The 18187-nt window shown below is 39.2% G+C and overlaps 1 protein-coding gene across 2 annotated transcripts in view; it reads left to right on the top strand.

The window, feature by feature from the left end:
- The first annotated feature begins 3159 nt into the window (after positions 1 to 3159).
- Positions 3160 to 18187, top strand: part of CHN1 (chimerin 1) — a 200456-nt gene continuing 185428 nt past the window's right edge. Inside the window, exons 1-2 of one of the 2 annotated variants that reach the window (XM_061185121.1) lie at positions 3160 to 3388; positions 3519 to 3715. In XM_061185121.1, coding sequence (XP_061041104.1) covers positions 3697 to 3715 — 19 coding nt within the window. In that variant the 5' untranslated portion in view covers positions 3160 to 3388; positions 3519 to 3696. The remainder of the gene's footprint in view (positions 3389 to 3518; positions 3716 to 18187) is intronic. The other variant, XM_061185112.1, reaches the window with a different exon arrangement.

Below are 18187 nucleotides of genomic sequence, written 5' to 3'. Positions count from 1 at the left end.
CACTGAAATATATTGAATATTCAAATAAAAAAGTCTTCTTCTGTTTTATCCATAATCCAGTTGATTTATATATTTTTAAAATGTCATAGAATGACAGCCAAACATAAAAGGAACATTAGAGATAACTTAGTCCCATTCTTTTATTTTACAAATGAGGAAGATAAGAACCAGAAAGAGTATAACATAGGTCTGAAAATGGAACAACTATTTAGCAACAGAGCAAACAAATCTGGCCCTTCTAGGTGCTTACATTTTAAGCACAAAATTAAATCTTTGAATGAAAACATAAATGTTTTGAAAAGTCAATTCATTTTTTGCCCTGTTAATAAACAGTCTGAGGCACCACCCATAATAATCACCCCCAAGTGGTTAACACCCTTCCTTACATTGAATCTGTAGCAGAAAGGCTACTCCTTAATTTCCAGCTAAGTGAGAAAAGAAACACACTCTATTCCTCATTGGATAATACAATATTATAAAAATGAATACTATTTTCAAGACATAGCACTTTGATCAAGTATAGAAAGCATTTTGTTAGAGGATAAAACCATTAGGAAGCCAATTGAAAGAATGACTTGTGGAAAGCTAGATGCTTAAAAAGGGAAACACGGCAACATTCAGCTGTATTGTTTTAAATAGTACATTATCCTAAAAACATCTTGGTGTGTGTGTGTGTGTGTGTGTGTGTGTGTGTGTTGGGTGTGGGGGTGATAAGACTTGTATGGAAAAGAGGAAGGGGAGGGGAAGATGGTCCCCACCTGAGCACAAGCTGAGACTGTCACCAGGATTCAGCTGTGATCAGCCATAACTAGTGAGTGCAAAGGTGGTCCAGCCAAAGCTTGGCTGTACAACGGGAGGCTAAGTCTGAGCACAGGACTGTTAATTTCCCTCTGACTCACCCCTAGGATATCTCTCCAAAGCATAGAGAGAATTACCAACAAGCTGAGCTGTAGCATCAAAACCTTGATGCTCTGTTACCTCTCAAAGAGAGCTTAACAAAGAGGGAGAAAAGCGCCTCTTAGCCTGATTGGGCACATAGTTGGGAGTTGAAGTGCACATGAAGTAAGATTCTTTTGGACAAAATTCAACTTCCCAAAGTACAAGAAGACCCAAACATGTAAAGTGGTTGAGGAAACCCCCTCCCCCTTGCAACTCTGCTTCTAATACTAAACAGATTTTTCTTTTTAAATTCAAACCATGTACCCTGTGAATAGGTGGGGGGTGGAGAGTGGGAGAGGTGGTCAGGGAGAACACCAGATGCCTAAGATTTTCCTATTAGTTCTGCCATTATATAGGTGTGCACATTTGGGAAACTCTTTTGACCACTGCACCCTCAGATTCCTTATCTGTATATTGGGGGTTTGGTCCCTTTCTGTTCAAAATTCCATGCTTCTATATGAAAGGGGAATTTTAAAAAAATTTAATTATAAAGGCAAAAACTTTCCTAGATTAAAAAGCATATCTGGAGGCTAACCTAAGGTCCCTGAATAGTCTATAATCCCCCTGAAATTGTGCGAAAAAATTTTGGTGACTGTATGAATACACATAAACATTTTTCTAGGAAGAGAGACGGTATTTTCATCGACCCTCAAAGGGAAATTAGGTACCCAAAAGTTTGGGGACCTCTGATTCAGAGAGTAAATGATGTTTTTAGTTTTTGCTTTATCTAGTTGTGAGCAGATCAGCAGCAATCTTTACACAGTTCTAAAGTCTGTCCCACAAAGCCTTCTTGAGTGTCTCATTTATCTTCATGAGCTGTGTGTTTGTAATTTTTCACGAGCAGAAAGCCTGTTCAAAATCGAGTCCTTTTCATTAAAGATTTAAAATTCTGGGGATTTCAAGATTTATTCTGGTATTAGTGGCTAAAGGAGAGCCATTTTACTACATCAGAAAATTTCAAACATATAGCATCTTAAATATTTGCCCACTGATGTTGAATTATTTTACTATTTCTTTTTTTCTTGAGGTAACTGATGTGAAACAAAAGGCTGGCTCCTCCTTCCAACCTGCTTTTCTTTTTCTTCTGATCTTTGAGTCTGCTGTGAAAGGATGATGAATTAACTGTGGTTCTATTTGAAGTAGTAATTTTCATTTTTATAACGATTTTGATCCTCAAGATAAATTAAATAGAAGATATTGATATAATATTCTTAAAAGAATTAGTTGAAAAGTAGAGAGAAGAGGAAAATGACATTAGGGAACCTGAGGAACTGAAAGAGGAAAGATGCAGCCAGGAAGAAATGAGAACCAAAGAGAAAATCTACATGATTAGATGCTAAAATAGTATCAAATCCCTAAGCAGAGAAACAAGAAAAAAGGAGGGTTAAAAACAAAAACAAAACAAAAACCCCCAGGAAACAATCATAGCAACTAGAGAATACTGAATTTTTGAATACATTAAATGAAAGCGACAAAAACCATCATAACCGAGCTTTTCAGTAACATCTTTTGGCTGATAATCTCAAGGCGTTATATGGTTTCTCGTTAATTAAGGCAAGGACAGAGGCGATCAGAGAACATCACAGAAAGAGGGATGTTGCCAGTGATTATCAGATAAATGCAAAAAGCTCAGGGGAACAATCTTTTGTGGTAAAGAAGTGCCAATCGGCGAGAAATGTTGATTTTTTTCCTGAGGCAATATCAAAGAGGTATAAAGTAAAAAGAAGAAAATTAGGTTTAAGCACTTATAACAAATGATTTTAGGTATTCCCAGATGCTTTTTAACCGACGACAATCTGACCAGAACTACTCTTAGTGACTCCTAAGTCCAAATGGAGAGGAAAGCAACATTCAGTGCTTCTGTTCGACTCTAGGCTCCCTTCCCGGTGTCCTATAGCTTCACGTCAAGGGCTCCAGACTCTCGGTTAACCCCGGAGCCGCCGGGGGAGAGATATATCCTCAAACGAACCCGATCCCCAGATGACCCTGGCTGGGTCCTTGTGTTCACGGAGCATCCTCCAGTGACTCTTCTTTCGAGTAACAGCTTCTCTCTGCGCCTCCACAAATCCCATTCAAGAAAAAACCGGGGATTTCAGCTAAAACGCACACTGCCCCGCCCCTCCCTGGCTCCAGGAGGCCGCCTCCCGGGCGGCCCAGGCGGCTCCCAGCGGCCCGGGGCAGGAGGGGCGCGCGCCCCCGCCGCTCGCGCGCGCCCGTTGCCATGGGAACGCACAGGGCTACACCGCCCTAGGGGGAGACGGGAGGAGGCACGGCGGCAGATCCAGTGGGAGACGCTATCGCAAGATGGCGTCTGCGAGGCCGCGGGATGCAGAGTGAGCGCGCCCCGCCGGGGGCTCTGCGAGACTGCTCCTCTCCCCGCCGCCGCCGCCACTGCGGCGCCGCCTCTCCTCCTGCCATTGCGCCGCGGCCAAGCCTCCCCGCCTCGCAGGTACCGGCGCCCGCGCGCGCTCCGCGTAGTGCACAAATGGCAGCGACAAGTGCCGGCTCGCCGAGGGCTAGCGGTTTCCCCCTTGCCTGGGTGCGCCTGACAATAACGCGTAAATAACTTTTTCTTGCAGCGGTGCCCTGCCTCCCGGCCTGCAGCCTCCGCGCGCGCCCGCGCCCCCACCACGCCCCTCTGACACCCCGCTCGCTCCGAGGTGTGAGCGCATCGGGCCGATGCGGTGATCTCCGGCCGGCCTGGAAGGAGCGCGTGGACCGGCGGGCGGCGGCGAGCAGTTGGCAAGCGCCTTTACAATGGCCCTGACCCTGTTTGGTAAGTGCAGCCCTTTGGCCGCGCCGCCGCAGGTGGGCCGCGCCGCGGGGCTCGGGGGAGGGGGCCGGGGCGCCTGGGGAGGGGACGCCGCAGGCGGTGTCGGGCGCGGGCCGGGGCCGCGGACTTGGGCCGCTCGGGGCCCCGGGCTCGCTCCCTCGCGCCTCTCCCATTGTTTCCTCTCCAGGCAGGGCCGATGGGCGTGTGCTCCCCTTGCCAATTCTGGGCAGGGAGGCTCTGAGGTCCTGGGTGTTTTGTAAACGGAGGATTCTCTAAGATGTCAACTTAGGAGCGAAGTTAGCTGGTTGTTTCCAAACCTATGTTTCTCAAGTCGGTAAATAAAGGTCCTGGAAAGTTTATTCATTTTGAACAAGATGTCTGTGCATCCCAGCCTCCCTGGAATTGTCAAATGCCTGTGTTGATTCCTGTTGGATTTGGGGGGAATTTTTTGGACTCGGTATATTCCTTTGGAAACAAGAATGAGTGGTGAATTTATTTTAATATTTGCTAAAATTGAAAATGTTGCTCTAACAAATAGAGTAGACAGAAGAAAGTTGGTACTGAAGATAAGTAGTCTCAGGTGAATATCTTTGAGTATTTTACAAAAGTGTTATTTCTGTGGTGTAATTACTGTAACATTATTTCAGTGGTTAAGACTTAAAGGTTTTTTTGTTTTGTTTTGTTTTTCCCCAGAGTCTGTAATGACAATGGGTTGGAAAGAAGGACTGAAAAAATACTTTATTTTCGTTTACAGAAACAGACTGTGGTACTTACGTACCTTGCTTTAAGAAAACTCAATATGTGAAAATTTAGATGGTCAAAGTATTCAGTTTTTCAAAGGAGGAAAGTCCAGTGATACATACCTGATAGCTACAAGGACAGTCTTAGTGAGTTACTCACAATATCAAGTTTCCAGTTACATTTTAATAATGTCATTTGATCAAGCACATTACAGGCATCACATACCACAATGCTTTTTGATGTAAATACTTTAGAGTGAATTAATCTGCTGAAATCAAAGAATTACTTTTAGTTAACAATCTTATTTTTCAAATTAAATTTAGACCCGGAGAGGTTATTTCCCAAGGTCACATGGCCCTTTTGTGGCAAAACTGAGCCTAGGACATAGTCTGTCAATCTTCAGTCTGGGATTATGCTTACTTTGCCCAAATACCCACAGTACTAGAAATGACATTTCTTATTTGGTGGTTCTCCATGAGTGTTTTAAAAATGTTTCTTCTTTCTCTGAAAGAAATAATAAAAATCTCTCGTTTTTTCAATACCTTGTATCAAATATGCATTACTTAGTAGAAGCATTTCCTTAAGTGTGGACTTCTTTTGGTATAGAAGTTAAAAATGATGGCTTTACTCATAGTTGATATTTTCTTTTGAAGAAGCATATATCTTACATTGTTGTAGCTAATACATAGTAGTAAAATCTACTGCAGTAAATTCTCTTTAAAGCTATTTTTGACTTTCCTTCCTAAAGAGATAGTCTGCATTTTCAAGGTTTGTTTTCAAAGATAAGATTTACGAATCAACGACTTTTAAAAGACTGACATTCTCGATGAATAAAACAGATAAATTGGGGAGACATGGAGTATGTGATGAGGCTCTTTTAAATGGATTCCTAAATTATTAAATCTTTAACTACTGAGGTAGAGGTGAGGAATGGAAGAGCTTGGAATTTGACCTCTAGAAGAAGGTACAAGAAACCACTCCCACCCCTCAGGATGAATAAAATATCTTTAAAATTTTAAAGTCATCTTGTGGGAATATAGAATTTAGTTTACAAAATCCAATTTGGTTACAATTTTTAAGAACATTTCTCTGTTGTAAAGCAAAGTATATCTGTGTGCAGAGGCTATTTTCTCAGTAATGATAGAGCAGCAGTTGATCTCAAGAGTGTGGCTGCACACCACTCATCAGTCATCTGAGATGTTGGTTAAAAATGTAGATTCCTTTGCCCAGAGACCCACAGAATCTGCATTTTTATTTTTATTATTTTTATTTATTTTTTATTTATTTTAACATCTTTATTGGAGTATAATTGCTTTACAATGGTGTATTAGTTTCTGCTGTATAACAAAGTGAGTCAGCTATACATATACATATATCCCCATATCTCTTCCCTCTTGCGTCTCCCTCCCTCCCACCCTCGCTATCCCACCCCTCTAGGTGGTCACAAGGCACTGAGCTGATCTCCCTGTGCTATGAGGCTGCATCCCACTAGCTATCTATTTTATATTTGGTAGTGTATGTATGTCCATGCCACTCTCTCACTTCGTCCCAGCTTCCCCTCCCCCCTCCCCGTGTCCTCAAGTCCATTCTGTACGTCTGCGTCTTTATTCCTATCTTGCCCCTAGGTTCTTCATAACTTTTTTTTTTTTTTTTAGATTCCATATATATGTGTTAGCATACGGTATTTGTTTTTCTCTTTCTGACTTACTTCACTCTGTATGACAGACTCTAGGTCCATCCACCTCCCTACAAATAACTCAATTTCGTTTCTTTTTATGGCTGAGTAATATTCCATTGTATATATGTGCCACATCTTCTTTATCCATTCATCTGTCAATGGACACTTAGGTTGCTTCCATGTCCTGGCTATCATAAATAGAGCAGCAATGAACATCTCTGTGTCGTTCCAATTTTAGTATATGTGCTGCTGAAGCGAGCACGAATCTGCATTTTTAGAGGAAGGGGATTTTAAAGGAACTCCCCTGTGATTCTAAGGCACATTCAAGTTTAAGGACTATTATATTAATGATAAATACTAGATTTGCTCAAACTTGCCCAGTTCAAAATAGCTTTTTGAATATGTTAAGAGCAGTCCGCAAGGGTTAGAAGAAATAGATTTTATTTTAGATATTACTATTTAACTAATTGGTCTTAGTCAGAAGTACCTCATATCCCTTCTTAATAACCAACCTAGAACCGAGGAACAATGAAATAAAGTTCTAAGAGATGGTGAAGAGAACGTAGGAACAAGAAACTAGACAGGTGTGACTTTTCAGCCATCAAGGTCAGAGCTCCATAGAGTTTCTACCTAAGCCTCCCCAAAGTAACCACTGCCAGAGCTGAGGAAAAAGCATCCTGTCAGGTCATCCCTTGGCAGGAATTTCTGTCATTTATAGCTAAACGGAGCTCTGGTTTATAGCCCGGCCAACTGATGAGTTTGGGAACTCAGTTGCACTTCAGCTAGGCTAGCTAAACCTGAATAACTCTCTTCTCTACCTGGGTAGAATTGGCTCTGACATTGCCCCTGCTCCCCGCCTTTTTTTCTTCTTACCATTTATTCACCATCATCACTGTCATAGATCACTTCTAATATTTAGGATTACACTGTAATTTCTTACATTCTTTCCTCACACTCTTCTACTGACATGGAAACCTTTCATTATGCTGCTCTTTTTGGCATCTTTCACTATCCTGACACACCTGCCTATGGGCATCTTGGCAGAGATCCTTTGGAGCAGTTAAATGGGAATGGAGTATTCTTTGTGATACAGTTAGGAAATGTTCTGATTTCCATGACCGTCCTGGCATTAAAATGTATTTTTAAAACGACAACTGTATATTTTCAGTACGATTTATTTGACAAAAAGCTAATTTTATAGGAAACTCCCACTTGAATACACTCTCTGCTGACATTTTAGTTTTTCAGACATTGCTCATCAAGGAATATGAGAGGGAGTTACCTAAGCAGCAGGGTGGTCCGATGGTGAGAGCCCAGCTACTTTTTTTTAGAATGTTTCATCTTTTCAGCTGTCATTAAAATCACCATCCTTATTTAAGTACTTGTGCATATTCCTTCTTTAACTGGTGTCAAAAAGTTAACATCTCAGCTTAAAATTTTTTCTTTTAATGTTTGGAGACTTGGTACTATGTAAGAGAGATAAAAGAATTATAGTTGTTGTAACTCTGATAGTCACCATCTGTGTACAGTGTAAGAGGAATGTTGGTTATGCAGTCTTTTGAGGCACATCTGTCCCTGCAAATAACCATCCTATAAGCATTCTAATCTTTGAAGATAGAAGATAGTGATAAGTGTAATTACAAACATTTGACATATTTGTCAAGAAGAGTTTCAGTTTCTTTTAGATCAGTATTTTTCAACCTTTTTTTTTAAAATCACCCTCTGTAAGAAGCCTTTTAGACATTTTTTCTTAATTGTTTTCTCCATGAGACTCTGTTTATGGACTGTATGTTTGTCTGCTTTATGCATAAAAAGAGTAAAGTTTTTTGACTCCCAGAAGCTAAGTTTTGCACCCTTGAGGGCATTCTTACCCCCATTGAGAATACATGTTTTAGACTAATCTAAAGCAATCGTAAGATAATTAGTTAGGCAGAAAAATACTGTTTGGTTGTGCTTTATATATAATATAATATATATAATAATAGTTCTGAAGGAATGACATAAGGATAGTAAGCTATGTTTTTCACCAGATTGATTTAACTTAAGTATTAACAGTTTGCTTCATCTTGAGAGCAGCCGTGACACAGAGTTCCTTGCAGGGGCTGGGGTGTGTGCAGCTTTTCTCAAAAGTCCCTCTAGTAATGATAATATCCTTTGATATGGGTAATTGATGTTTTCTCACTCTTATAAAGTACCAGTAACAACACCTTTAAAGAACTTTTTATCTGCAATATATAATCTAAATGAAGTCACTGAACTTGCTTTGCAAACCCGATGAAAGACAAATTCTTGAGTCTGGCCTTTGCAACCAATTACCGGTCATAAGTCATTCTTACATAGAAAATGATTCCCATAAACTTTGATTTTTTAATTTATTAATATTATCCTACTGTACTTAAAAAACAGAGTAGGAAAAACTAAGAAAGCAGAATGATGTAACCATATTTTATATTGAAAACTGATATTAAAAAAAGAATCATGTCTGATAAAATAAAGTTACAAATATACATTCCTAATTTAGCTCCTTATATTTAAAAAGCAGGATGAGTACTTTGTGAATATACTAAAACCACTGCTTTGTGTACTCTAAAAGGGTGAATTTTATGGTATGTGATTTCACCTCAATATAAGATTGTATTAATAAAATCATGGGGGGAGGGTAGGAAATCAGATTGAATAGAAGGAAAATTTACTTCACTTAAACTGTAAAAACAGAAAATACTATTTTTATTTTTATTTATTTTTAATTTGTTGTTATTGTTGTTGAGTAACAGCTAATTTGTTCAGGATATAAGCTGATCACTTTTGTTCCAGCATCTTCTTTTGCACAGAATCTTGTACACATTAGGCAGTCAAAAGATACTTGCCAAACTGAATTAATGCTTCTCTTGTGACTTTCTGTATTATATTCAAAACCATAAAATAATGTCTGATGCCAAACCGTTAGATTAAAAGAGCCAGACACCATGGATTGCCAATAGAAAAAACTTCATTCAGATAATACTATTTTTAAAAGAGTGGTTTTACATACAGGAAGCTTTAGAACTCTCCATGTTTTTAGAAAGTTTTTTTTTTTCCCTTTTATTCCCCAAGGAACAAAAAACAAACTTAAAAATTGATACGTTAGGATACCCCTACCTGTTTTGAATGGTTGTTTTAAATTTAGAAAAGTAAGCACTTCTTGGAAAGACTTACTGCCAGACAATGGAGTAGTCCGGGGGAGAAGGGAAGATGAGTCAGGCCAGGCCTGCCGCCAGCAGCTTTGTGGCGTGGGACCACCTCATTGCGTTTCATCCAGCTGTGCTGAAAGTGGTTCCTTTCCCTTTCCACTCGGACTTTTTACCTTTGGATTTCATTGGACCTTGTATATTTCACGGTGTAAAGCAAGCAGAAAAAGGATGTTGTCCAAGAAACATATTATCTCCACTGGAATAGATTTTTATGACCACAAACTTGACATTTCAAAAACGGAATGCGTCCTCTTTAAACTGCTAATCTTTCCTGATTTTCCCATTTCTGCGATTAACACATAGCTTCAGCCTTTATTCTTTCTGTCTTGTACTTTTTATACAGAATGTTGTTTTTCAGCTCCTTAATGGCTGTGACATTACTTTGTCAGAGATGATTTTAGGATTTGAAGTAGCCTGTAATAGGGGGGACAGTATGTGGGTAGATGTCCATTTGAGGGTTATGTAAACATCTGCCTGACTGAAATATTTCCCCTGCAGGCCTTTTATGGCGAATGAATTTTACACCATTATATTAAAATTAAAGCATGATTTTTTAGCGTATTACCTGTAAAGAATAACATGCTAAATATAGATACTTATCTTCATATAGCATGGAAGAACGATTTTAATTTATGGACTGAAGATCTTAAAGTAGTAAGACAAACAAGTGTTTTGACCGAGGGAGCTACACTGTAAGAGAAAAGAAAGTGGTGGAAGTTTTTGTTTGGAGGGTGGGGCATTACTCAGAGGGACCTGTGTTGTCGGTGGTGGTGTAATAAGCAAAGCAGTATAAAAGCTCAGGACATCTGGGGTGAGGGGGGAGGAGTGGGTGATAGAGTGGGAGAAGGAAGCAGAAACAAGAAGCCTACTCTTTCATAATTTTCCTGAGGAGTAGCTCTGTAGCCTGGGGTGTATTTTCCTGTTTAGTGATTTGTTTACTCATCTGTTTGATGAATCGAGGGCCTAATATGTGCCAGGTGTATATTAGTTCCTGTCCTCAAGGAACTTATCTATGCAGTGGATGGTGACAGAGAAAAATGTGTAATGTGCCAGGGGGCTAATGCTGTGAAGGAAAATGAAGCAGGGTGAGGAGGACGGGGCTAGCTATGCAGCAGAGTGGGCAGGGAAGGCCTCACAGCAAAGGTGGATTTTGAGCAGAGACTAGACGGAAGTAAGGGAAAGAGTCCTGTGAAAATGGGGAATCAGCTCGTGGAACAGGCTTTAAGGCAGGGATGTGCTCAGCAGTTTTTAACATCTTTATTGGAGTATAATTGCTTTACAATGGGGTGTTAGTTTCTGCTTTATAACAAAGTGAATCAGTTATACATATACATATGTTCCCATATCTCTTCCCTCTTGCATCTCCCTCCCTCCCACCCTCCCTATCCCACCCCTCTAGGTGGTCACAAAGCACCGAGCTGATCTCCCTGTGCTATGCGGTTGCTTCCCACTAGCTAGCTATTTTACGTTTGGTAGTGTATATATGTCCATGCCACTCTCTCACTTTGTCCCAGCTTACCCTTCCCCCTCCCCATATCCTCAAGTCCATTCTCTAGCAGGTCTGTGTCTTTATTCCCGTCTTACCCCTAGGTTCTTCATGACCTTTTTTTTTTTTATCTCTTAGATTCCATATATATGTGTTAGCATACGGTATTTGTTTTTCTCTTTCTGACTTACTTCACTCTGTATGACAGACTCTAGGTCCATCCACCTCACTACAAATAATCTCAATTTCGTTTCTTTTTATGGCTGAGTAATATTCCATTGTATATATGTGCCACATCTTCTTTATCCATTCATCTCTCGATGGACACTTAGGTTGCTTCCATGTCCTGGCTATTGTAAATAGAGCTGCTCAGCAGTTTTGAGAAACAGGAAGAAGGGCAACGTGGCTGGAGCAGAGTGAGCCGGGGAAGTGCTAGGAGGTGAAGGCAAAGAGACACCTGGGGGAGGAGGAGTGTTGGGGGTCGCAGATTATGTAGGGCCCTGACCGTAAAGCACGGTTAGGACTTCAGATTTTACTTGGAGTGAGATGGGAAGCTCGTGGAGGATACTTCCACAGCATGAAGTGCAGAGGAAAGGGCTTAGATTTTGGAGTAAGAGAGCTACGTTTAGTCCTTTCTCTGCCAAGTGTCAGCTCTAAATCCTAGTCTCATTTTCCTTATATGTAAACAGGGGCTATTAATTCCCTTAACAGGGTGGTTGAAGATACATAGTAGCTAATATTGTTACTAATATTATTATGATAACTATTGGCAAAGATCCAAGACCAACAGAGTTTCTCTGTTTTTTTCACAAGTCTGTTGACCCACTTGAAAAAGTGGTTCTGCAATATTTCTGTTTGTATGTGTGGCTAGATACATGTCACATGCCACTGTAGACTTTGTCTGAGAATGCTCTGGTAGAGCTGTGGTTCAGGGAGGTACAGGGAAGAGCAGATAGATTTCTGATAGTGCTGGGCACTTGGTACTTTCTAATGCACCCTGAAAATGTAAAAAATACACTGGCCAAGGCTGATTTCTCTTTTGGGAGGTAATCCAGAATATAGTCAGATCTAGCCTCAGCCCTCGTGACACTTAAAGTATATCAAGGACTGTGAGCTCAATGGCTGGCACATAGTAGGTGCTCAATCCAAGTTTATTGAGTGAATAAGTGAACGAGCGAAGAATAAACATGTAACAGTGGACTGTCACTCTATACACTTATCCTGTGAACAACCTTGAATCAGTTTAAACACTTATCTTTTTTCTTCCTTTATTATTTTGGGTTATTCTTGCTTATTGTATTAGTGTCCATAATTGGAAACTCAAACCTGCTTCTTAGAAATTTATTAGTCTAACAATTCACTTCCCTACCTGAAATCCTCCAGCGAGTCCCCATCACCATTAAGTCCAAATTCCCTAGTTTGCATATAAGGCTGGCAAGATAGGACTGCTGCTGGGAGTTCCCTGGTGGCCTAGTGGTTAGGATTCCGGGCTTTCACTCCGGTGGCCTGCGTTCAATCCCAACCACAAGCCACTCAGTGAGGCCAAAAAAAAAAAAAAAAGATAGGACTGCTGCTTACCTATTTGGCCTCATATCTTATCCCCTCCTCAGAGTCTGTGCTTCAGGCATGCTGAAGGACTTGAAGTTTCAGAAGGGATTGTACCCAACGTGGCTTTGGCATCATTGCTCAAGCCCTTCTTTGCCCCACTCCCCCTCTACACATCTCGCAAAACTCAGCTTGAATAGTCATCTCTTCTGTGTGGTCTTTGTGAGTTAGTTACACCTTTTCTGCATCCATAGTGCTGTATATATGTCTCTGCCCTGCCACTTTTCATGTGGTGATATAACGGTTAGTTTATATTGTCCTATCTTCCCCATTAGGTGAAGTTCCTTAATGGGAAAGCTGTAGATTTCTTTCTGTCCTTAACAACTGCCACTGTGATGCAGCCACTCAATAGCTAAACAATAAAGGTTTGAATGAATGTATGATGTTACAGTAGTCTACTGTATTCCTTAAATTTGGAAGTTAATTTTAAGGCTCAAATCCATATGATACACACTCTCTATTTTTCATTATTTTTTTGTTCATTTCTTCATTTTTAAAAAAATTCAGTAAATGTGCCATTATACCATCCCTTGGTTCCATACTCTAATATGGAATCCCCAACTGGAAGCTCGCAAAGGCTTGAATAAAATGGAAATCTCTCTGGGAGCAGATTCTTTGAGGTTTAAATATAGTATTACTAAGCATCCGCAGATGTTTCTAAATTATTTGGTATAATTAGATAACAAATTCTGCTTCATTAAACTATTGTTCCTTTTCATTTCAATAGTACAAAGGAATTGCACATAAATTAGCTTGCTTTGTTCGTGCTTTACCCTCACAGTAGCGAACATAATCAAATTGAATAGGAATTCAGTATGAAAATGGCTAACTTAACCTTTTAGAGGTCAGAAATAAAAACAATATAATCCTTCTCTCATAATAATAAATTTGTGTGCTACATGAGCATTCCTATTACTTTTCGTATATTCATTAGAAGAGCAGATATAAGCAACAGTTTCAGCATTCATATTTTTAAGTGGAAAGAAAAGGAAAATTTTATTTATTACTTATTAATACTTCTCATTGTTCCAGAAAGAATTTGAGGTGGTTTCCAAAAAGATACAATGCAAGAGGGTTAAAAACAGTAAGTGTGGGAATTCGTTTTTCTCTGTCTTGTATCATTAGTTCCTTCCTGTCCCCTGAATCCTGGATCGTTTCCCTCTGATTACAACCATGCTTTCCTATTCTGTATGAGGGCGTTAGAACCCTCTCATGCCATCCTGAGTTATTAGTGGCCCTCTTCTTACCAGAGGTTTGTTGAAATGGCATTCTGTATACTCCCCCACCCTTCTCCTCTACACTCTCTCTTCTCAGCCACCATATTTTATCATTATTGGTTATGAGACATTTGTGAATGTCATTAATCTCTAGTGAAAAAAAGATTGACCACTGTGAAAGGAAAAACTTTTCTGACACTTGTTGAAACAACAAGGAAGACTTTCTTCAAGACTATTGCAATAGGTGTCAAGACTATCACAATAGGAGAGCGAGATCAGGCTTGACTCCGAATATAAGAACAAGTGGGGATTTATAGTCAAGGAGCAGAGTGGTAGGGGGGTGATCAGTGGATGGAAAATTACTAAGAGGAGACAAGGATAGGGGGAGTTCTTGTTAAACTGACCTATAACAGGATTCTTGCTGAGGGCAGGCCAGGTGGTCAAATATCAAGGGCTGGGGGCGAGGAATTTGATTAGGTATCAGGAGGGATCAGGTATCAAGGGTGCGGGATTCTTTCTAAAGCGACTTAGAATTGTTGCTAAAACTGGGCAGTGCAGGCCTGGCAAGGCCAGGGGTCAAGGTTGAGCCCTTTAGAAATGGGCTTAGAGGAGCCTAACTAAAGTTTGGTCAAGAAGAGCCTCCATTCTGCTTCTGTTTGGAAGTGCTTTATCAATTCATAGCCAGTAAACAGTGACTTCTCCATAGTCATCATGTTTGATCTTTTTGCACTATTTGCTATTTTTGATTGCCTCTTTCTTCTTGAAACTTTTTTCTCATCTTTCAAACATTGTATTCTCTAGCTATTCTTTTCTTCCCTTTCACTGTTCCTCAGTTTTCTCTTGTTTGCTCCCCTAACTGTTACTGCGTTTCAGGAATGGACCTTCCTTTCTCACTTGGGAATATATAGGCTTCAGCAGTGAGCACTGTGTGGGCGATTCCCAAGTCTCCATCTCCAGCTCTGCCCTTCCATGCCCTCCAAATCGCTCTCAGGATTTCCTGCGGACACTTCTGACTCCACACATTCCCAGCCCCAAATCCTTAGCTTTTGTCCTTCTGTCCTCCCTTCCCTTGCCTCTAGTACCCAATCAGCTGCTAACTCTTGCAGCTTGATCTCTGCAATAGCTTCCGTTCTATTCCTTTCTCTATTTCCAGCTCTTGCTCTGACTTTCGTTTCAGTGCCGCAATCCATACCCTCTACCTCCTGCCACCCATTCAGAAGGAATCCCTTCATCTTCTGAATTCTTTATCATTTTATCCATGAATCTCCTGTGACATTTGTCAATGTGTTCCTTTCACAGTAGTAATGTATCTTTATCATATGTTTTCTAGGCTGATGGTTCCTATAAGGGAAGAGTCATTCTCATTTCTGTACTCCTTACCATGCTTGGCACAGTGCTTCACACATAGCAGGTGCTCAAAAAATATTTAAGCGAATAAAAGAGTTATTAAACCACAGTACTTCCATAGTTGAACAGTTTCCAGGGTAGAAATATAAAACATTCTCTAATTTTTTCTATAACTTTATAATACTTTAAACAAGTTAACAATAGTAAGCATATCTCAGAATCTCTCATATATTATTTTTGTTGTCTGATGATCTTATTTTCAGTCTTTAAAGGAAGAAATACATATATTCCTGCAGTATTGATGCATGTCAAGGGCAGATATGTCATTTACTTTGTGATTGGTTGCTTTTGTTAGCTTGACTTTTTCCAAAAGTTTCTGGTGAAGTTCTGGTTGAATTTATACTGCTTTTTATTCTGTAGAAATCCTCTTAATCCTGGAGAAGGGGCACTAAACAGTAGATACTACACACACAGGGCTTGTTAATCTAGGTTGTTTTGCTGGTCCCTTTAATGTTGCATTGTGTCCAGTATTCACCTGAAAACAGAATACTCTCCCTCCTTGTGGAGAGACCGTGCTAAAAGTAAGAGAAATGATGGGTTCTCCTGGTTTCATATATGTTCTCTGCTCTTCTAGACTTTCTCAGGCCATTAGCAAGGAGATGGTGAAGAGCCCTACCTTGTTCAAGCTCCCTTTCAGGACTCGGTGGGTTAGCCAAGTTCATAGGACATTTGTATATTAGTCCGCCATTTGGAAACTGGCTTATTAAGCGTTTCTAAAGTTGCTGAATAGAAGTCACTAAGCAGTGGACCAAAAAGCTAATGCTAGTGATTGTTTTTCAGAATGTGCTGAAACCCAAAAAGAAAGATGAAGTCTGTGGTTTATAGGACATTTCGTGTATTGACAGTAATACTTCATTTAATTGTGAAAAATTTTTTTATGAAAATGATTTTGCCACTGCTATAAGTTGCTTTTGGTGATCCTACCTATTTAAGTCTTTGGATGACATTTGTTAGTATTCTCAGATTTAGATGTTATAAAAATGCTCATTATATATGTGTGCAAAGTATGTAGTTAAAGATGAGAGCCATAAAAGCAAAGTTCATGTGTTTTTTCTTCATCATAACGTTTAAAAGTGAACCAGAGACTTTTAAGTTATATTCTTTGAATAAGAAATGATTCTCAACTTGTCAGTTCACTCTTTTAGTTGAACTTAAAAGGATAAATTATTTCTAAAGAACAAAAAAAAAAGAACAAGATGGATTAATCATACAGTAATAAAAAGAAAGGAGGAAACAGACATTGCTCTACAGTAGGGAGACTTGCAGAATACTTAAGAGGCCTGTCATCCTGAATTTTCCAGACAGATGGCTCTGCAGTTCTCTGGAGAGACAAGAGCCTCTTTCTTGGGCCGCCCCTGCCCCACCTGCTGTTCTACGTCTCTCCAGACAGAGGAGCTCGTGCTCTCTCTTTTTTCTCAGTCTTTCACACAACTTGGGGAAGGATGGGAGGGAAGGAGCAGTGGCTGCACACGCAGATCCCTTGTTTCTCTGCGGTGAGACCTCATTCAGCTCCAGGTGCCTTTTGACTTCACTCCTCTAATCAAAACTTTTCTCCTTTCCTCTTGTTTTTCAGTTATCATAATTGACCTTAGGGAAAACAGAGGCATTTGAAAACTTAAAAATGACATTTTGAAGTAATTTTCACTTAATCAAAAGTTAATAAAAGTCTCTACAGAAAATATCCAACGTTTTCAGGTCCTGTAATAAGCTATTTTCCATTACCAGGAGAAGAAGGAACATTAACGTATGCTACGTGTATTAATGTTAGATAATTTGCAAAAGATCTGTCCCAAGTAGTTTTTTCATTAGTAATGTTACATTTAAAATAAGTGGGCATTTTTTTTTTTTAACCAGGGAATGAGAGAGATCTTGCAATGCAAACTACAACTCTTTGATGAAATAAATTAAAAAAAAATTTATTTTATATTGAAGTATAGTTAGTTGATTAACAATGTTGTGTTAGTTCCAGGTATACAGCAGAGTGATTCACTTATACATATACATGTATCTATTCTTTTTCAAATTCTTTTCCCATTTAGGTTATTACAGAGTACTGAGCAGAGGGATAGATTGGGAGTTTGGGATTGACATGTATACACTGCTATATTTAAAATAGATACCCAGCAAGGACCTACTGTATAGCACAGGGAGCTCTGCTCAAAATGGGCACTTTTAATATGCTGCTTACTATGTATTTTCAGCCGCCATAATTAGATGGCAAGGTACAATTTTTATTTATTTTAAAATTTAAACAGAAGGCTTATGGAAATATAATTAAGCTCCATTTAATTAATAGTCCCTAGATTGAGAGATCAAGAATATATAATATCTAAATTTTTTTTTTAATTGAGAAAATGCAGCCACTTTTAATAATAAATTCTCTCAATCAGCACTTTTTCAAACTTACGTTATGATTTTAAGGCAGACTTAGAAATGGTAATATAAACTGAAATGAGTGAAGTCTACCACTTTAAACTCTCATGTTCTATATTTCCGATCTATTTCCTTAAGTTATATCCATCTGAAACTTTTTCCTAATTATAAAAATACACTGTTAATGCTGAAAACTTGAATGAACTGGTATATTTAACACTGTACTATCATTTTACATACTCTTTTCTAAAGAAAGCAAACCAAAGATGAAATTTAATAGTCTTCACATTTTATTTTCCAGTGCCTTATTATAAAAAGATTCATAGCTCCTGAGAAAGCTGCTATAGAAATAATGTTATCTATCATATTGTCACAAGGCAACTAAGATATTATGGTAATTATGTTGTAAATAGTCATTTATAAAACTCTAATAAGAAAAAAGTCATTGTGGTGGGCCAAAGAAAACGTATTTTGGGGTTGGTGGTGAGGCAACTCTAGGCCACTATGTAAATTTAGAATATTAATATTTCATCTTTAATATTATATGAAAAAATAAAACGATGCTGTTTCTAAAGTCTAAAGAGGATCATATGAGCCTGACTCGGGGGCATCTTCACATACTATGTACCTTAACTCCTAACTCAACTTGTAAACTTTTGCTTATAAGACACACACACAGCGGATCTATGAATGTATCTATTTGTTAGTTCCACTAAACTTTAGAATTCTTGTTAACTT

Source organism: Eubalaena glacialis, chromosome 1 (genome assembly GCF_028564815.1).
Source record: "Eubalaena glacialis isolate mEubGla1 chromosome 1, mEubGla1.1.hap2.+ XY, whole genome shotgun sequence".
NCBI lineage: Eukaryota > Metazoa > Chordata > Mammalia > Artiodactyla > Balaenidae > Eubalaena > Eubalaena glacialis.
Note: the sequence above shows the minus strand (reverse complement) of the source record. Positions and strands in the feature narration are given on the sequence as shown.